Here is a 4594-nt window from a genome sequence, read left to right on the forward strand (position 1 = left end):
AAGTCAGGTAGTAGCTGTTTTTTGTTTGATTTTTTGTTTGTATTTTTTTTTTTTTTTTTTTTTTAACGTGCAAAGAATGGCTTAAATTGCACAAGAAATGCCACGTTGTAATAGTTGTATAGTAGATGGGATTATCAGTGCTTACAGGCCACGTTTGTCAGGGCACCGACGGGACACACTGACATGCTCAGCAACTTCACAAAGAAATTCTCTCCATGCAACACAAAAGAGTTTACAACACATCAGATTAAAACCGGATTTTTTTTTTTAGTTTTTGTTTGGTTTTTTTTAAAGAACACATTATTGAACCAAGGAAGGGGGGTGGGGGGGGAGGAAGAAAAAAAATTTTTTTCACATTGTCTAGTCAGTGTTAAAAATAGAAATCCACCCGTTACGTTTATTCAGAACTTTGATTATATACAGTATGTACATGTATTTGTTAATTATTTATAATTGTCTGTATGCCTATGAACAGTTTATTTAAAAAAAAAAAAAAAAAAAAAGAAAGAAAAGAAAGAAAGATCGCATTCGAATGCATATACTTTTCTACAAAGATGTGCTTAAGTTTCGAGTTGAAGCAAGAGAATAGAACGATAGATCTGACGTCTGGAGATTGCACTGGGTCGAAGATTTTATTTTATTTTATTTTTTTATTATTCTTTTTTTTTATTTTTTTTTTTATTTTTGCTGCGGTCAACTCTTGGAAGGCTGGAATCGGATAAGCTGCGTTTCTAGCTTCTGAAACGAAACAAAAAGGCTAAAACGCACCTCTTTTAGAATCTGCTAGCGGCGGAAATCATGACCATAATAATTAATGAGTGCTAGCGCGAAAGGGATCGAAAAATAAAAACCCAAAACTTTCCTCTCTGAACAGGACTGTGCTCTATGTTTGTTTTTTTTAAATTTAATTATTTTATTTAAATAATCGCATGAAGGTCAAGGGGAAGGTCCAAGGATCCAAGTCTAACTTCTGCATAATCGAGTGAAACCAGGGCTGGAGCTTAAACTGTTCGAGATGGTTGTTTTTTTGTTTTTTTTTTAATGGTGCCTTTCTTTACTAGGGGTCCCAGCCCAGAACCCTGAGGAACTCAGAAGAACGAGATGCGCAAAAACACGAGTTGCACATTTACTTCAATTAAGGCTCTGACGGGCGTCAACTATCTGTGCCTAGAACACACACCTCTACTATTAAACCTCTGATTATGTTTCTTAGAAACACACACACACACACACACACACACGGCTATCATACGCCCCTATTTTCTATCCTAGTCCCATTTGGATGAACTCTATTCCTTTTTTTTTTTCACAGCCTCAAGTGAGAAAGTACATCCAACAATTCATAATTATATCAAATTGGCAGAACTCAAATAAAAAGGATTTTAAAAATATATATATATATATATAGATTTATGTATATTATAAATACTGTTACCAAGCCAAATATATTTTGTGTGTCTTTTTTTGTTTTGTTTGTTTGTTTTTGTTTTTTGTATTTCGTGGAAGATGCTCGGGTGCGAAATTCGCAGCACGAAATTTCCAGAAAGTTCTGGAACTCCATAACTTGCTGAAAACCTTTAAGTGAGGCCTTGACCTTTTCTCTCTCTCTCTCTTTCTTTCTTTCTCTCTCTCTCCCAAAAAAAAAAAAAAAAAAAAAAAAAAAAAAAAAGAATTAGCCAATTTTTACAAATGGAATTCTAAAAACTTCACAGTCTTGGCTCTCTTCCTCTCGGGTGGTGGCGTAGGATGGAAAGCTGATAAAAGTCGTAACGGCGAACGTTTGTTCGTAAAAATAGCGAGTAAGAATTAATTTTAAACAGGAAAAAAAAAAGTAAGTTAACATTCGGCCACACACAACCATTCAAACATCTCAAAACAACAGAGTTAGTTCATGCAAACAAACAAAAAACAAAATCTTGTCTAAAAAGACTAAAATGTTCAGGTAAAAGATATAACTCAAATGATCAGAAGAGACTTTGTAAACTCGTGGTTAAAAACTTATTAATTCTCTTCTCGTGCCCTCTCTCCATCGTCTGGTCTCTTCTCTTCTCGTCTCTTCCAGACGAACCCTCACCCCTTCAGTCTGTTCTCAGTGCTGCATCTCACTGGATCGGCGGCTTCCCTGCTGAAGCGAGCGTTCGTATAAACAGCATAACCTGGTATAAATGAGGACTGGACGGATGAGCAGATTTCTTTTTTTTTTTTTGTTTCATTTGAAGCGTGTTACGTGACTTTGTGGGTACAAGAACCCCAAAGACATGCAGCGTTATCTTCATCGTATGCAGTTCAGAGGAAGGAAAGGGACAGCTTCACAGTTCTCTCAGCCCTTTCTGCTGGGGGGAAGGGGGGATAGATGGGGAGGGGAAGAGGGGGCGGAGTCTCCTGAGGAGTAAACGGGAGGAGAGGAGGCGGGGCTAAAACCGAGCCGGGCTCACATCATGACGTGGCGGCGCCGATGAAGGGCTAGGTGGTCGGAGCGGGAGAAGCTGCGGTCGCAGTCAGTGCAGCGGAACGGCTTGATGCCCGTGTGCTTGCGGAAGTGACGTGTCAGCTCGTCGGAGCGGGCGAAACGCCACGTGCAGCCCTCCCACGTACACTGATACGGTTTCTCTCCTAAAAAAAGCAAAAAGAGACAAAGAGTTAAGCCAGTAGTCTAATCTCAGGGTCTCCCGAATCTTCGCCATCTCTAGAGGTTGTCACAGTGACACACTTGTAAAACTAATTACCTCAGACATCTTTATTTTAATTATTAGCATGAAACCATTATTTAGAGAAGCAAAACAGATGTTTCCTGGCTAAGATCATTTGATGTGTCAAGATTTTCTTACAAACAGCTGGAAGGATGGAAAAAAAAAAAAAAGAGACATCCCAGACATGGCCTAGGCTTGTGTGATATCAGTTTGGTGAGGAAAAATAATCATCACCTTTATATTATAGATTATATTTACATTACATAAGTCTTAAATCTGTCACTTTCATGTCAGTCTTTAAACCTTTTCATAATCATGAACTCAAAATCCTTTGCTGTGAGAGCAAGTGCATGTGAGATGAGCAGGAAAGTGGGCGGGGCTTTGAGGTTATATTTTTAACTCCTCTTCATCAATCATCAACACGGAGGAAAAAAAAAAAGATCCTGGATCCTTCCTCGTGGTTTGTTGACTCATCTCGAGTCATCTTTAAAACACGCAGGTCAACCAGCTCGTCGTCTCCACCTGGAGAACGCCTCGAATGCTTATGCGGTGAATTACACTTTGGTGACTATTAAAATGTTCAGAAAGATGGCGGTGATTGTCAGTGATTGAGAATGAGTCATGAGATTTTTATTTTTTTATTTTATTTATTTCTATTATTATTAATTTATTTATTCATTATTTCTATTAAAGAACTCTGTGTCTATTTCTTTATTTTATTTATTTCTTTATTATTACTATTAAAGAACTGTGTCTCTATCCATCTATCTATCTATCTATGAGTTTTGATACACTGTCTGGTCAGTGCTGTATTTTGATTCTCCGTTTCAATTTATTGATTTTCACCACCAGTGTAATTGATTTCATTCAGGCGTTATGAAAACGATTCGTTTCTGTCACACAGAGATCAATAAACATTATTATACATACATCATAATTCCCCAATACTGACATAATTAAGAGCGAATCGAAATAGTCTTCAAACTGAAGCCCAGTACATGTATTTTTACCATTTCAATGAATAATAATAATAATAATAATAATAATAATAAGTATTCACAAATGAAGTGTAATGGCAGAAAAAAATATTTTAGTATAAAATAAAAAAGTAAAAAAACAAGAAGTAAACAGCACAACATATTGCTAACAGCGAGTCAGATTAGCATTCATCTGCTAGTCTGTTGCGAGCCGCTCGGAGCCTGTACGCACCTGTGTGTATTCTGCGGTGAGCTTTCAGGTGAGAGCTTTTGGTGTACACTTTGTTGCAGCCGTCGTAGTCGCACATGTGCACTCGTCGTCTCTTCATGTCAGGCGAGTCGGGGTCTGCTTGGATGTCCACGTCTGTGCTTAAGCTGAAACGGAACCAGACGGGAGAATTCAATAAATTAAATTTATGCATGTACTCAAAACAGTTAAGTAGGGGATGGTAAAAAAAAAAAAAAAAAAAAAAGAGGCTAAAACGCTGCAATAGTAGCCCAGTTGGTTGTTAGGGCGTTGCTAGGCGGCTGTCGTGGGGTCCCAAGTGGTTGTTATGGAGTTTCTGAAAGGTTTCATTAAGATCCAGAGTGGTTGCTAGGTTGTAGCTAGTCAGTTGCTAAGGAAATTCAGCTAGTTGCTATGGTGCTCGATGTTTGCCATCATAGTCTAGATGGTTGTTATGGATTTAGCAGGTGGGGCAATGCATGCTTTTTTTACTGTATTGTGAATGAAGCAAGGATCAAATCCCGTATAGGACATGTGACTGAATTGAGTTTTGTGGCTTTATATCTCTCAAAATACTCAAGAAACATTTTGGAACTGAAGCAGAAGAACGTGAAGGTTATGCAGAACAGTTTGGTGCTCTGTCAAGCGAGTATAATTCTTCTTCTCCTTTCGGCTTTTCCCTTCAGGGGTCTCCACGGCGA

General features: G+C 38.1%; 1 protein-coding gene across 4 annotated transcripts in view; it reads right to left on the bottom strand.

Moving 5' to 3' along the window:
* Nucleotides 1-491: 491 nt before the first annotated feature.
* klf8 (Kruppel like factor 8) overlaps nt 492-4594 on the bottom strand; it is a 33166-nt gene continuing 29063 nt past the window's right edge. For all 4 annotated transcript variants that reach the window (XM_058415024.1, XM_058415023.1, XM_058415026.1 and 1 more), the window contains exons 5-6: nt 3900-4042; nt 492-2613 (exon numbers count right to left, since the gene is read on the bottom strand). In XM_058415024.1, coding sequence (XP_058271007.1) covers nt 2432-2613; nt 3900-4042 — 325 coding nt within the window. In that variant the 3' untranslated portion in view covers nt 492-2431. The remainder of the gene's footprint in view (nt 2614-3899; nt 4043-4594) is intronic.

This window comes from Hemibagrus wyckioides, linkage group LG18 (genome assembly GCF_019097595.1).
Source record: "Hemibagrus wyckioides isolate EC202008001 linkage group LG18, SWU_Hwy_1.0, whole genome shotgun sequence".
NCBI lineage: Eukaryota > Metazoa > Chordata > Actinopteri > Siluriformes > Bagridae > Hemibagrus > Hemibagrus wyckioides.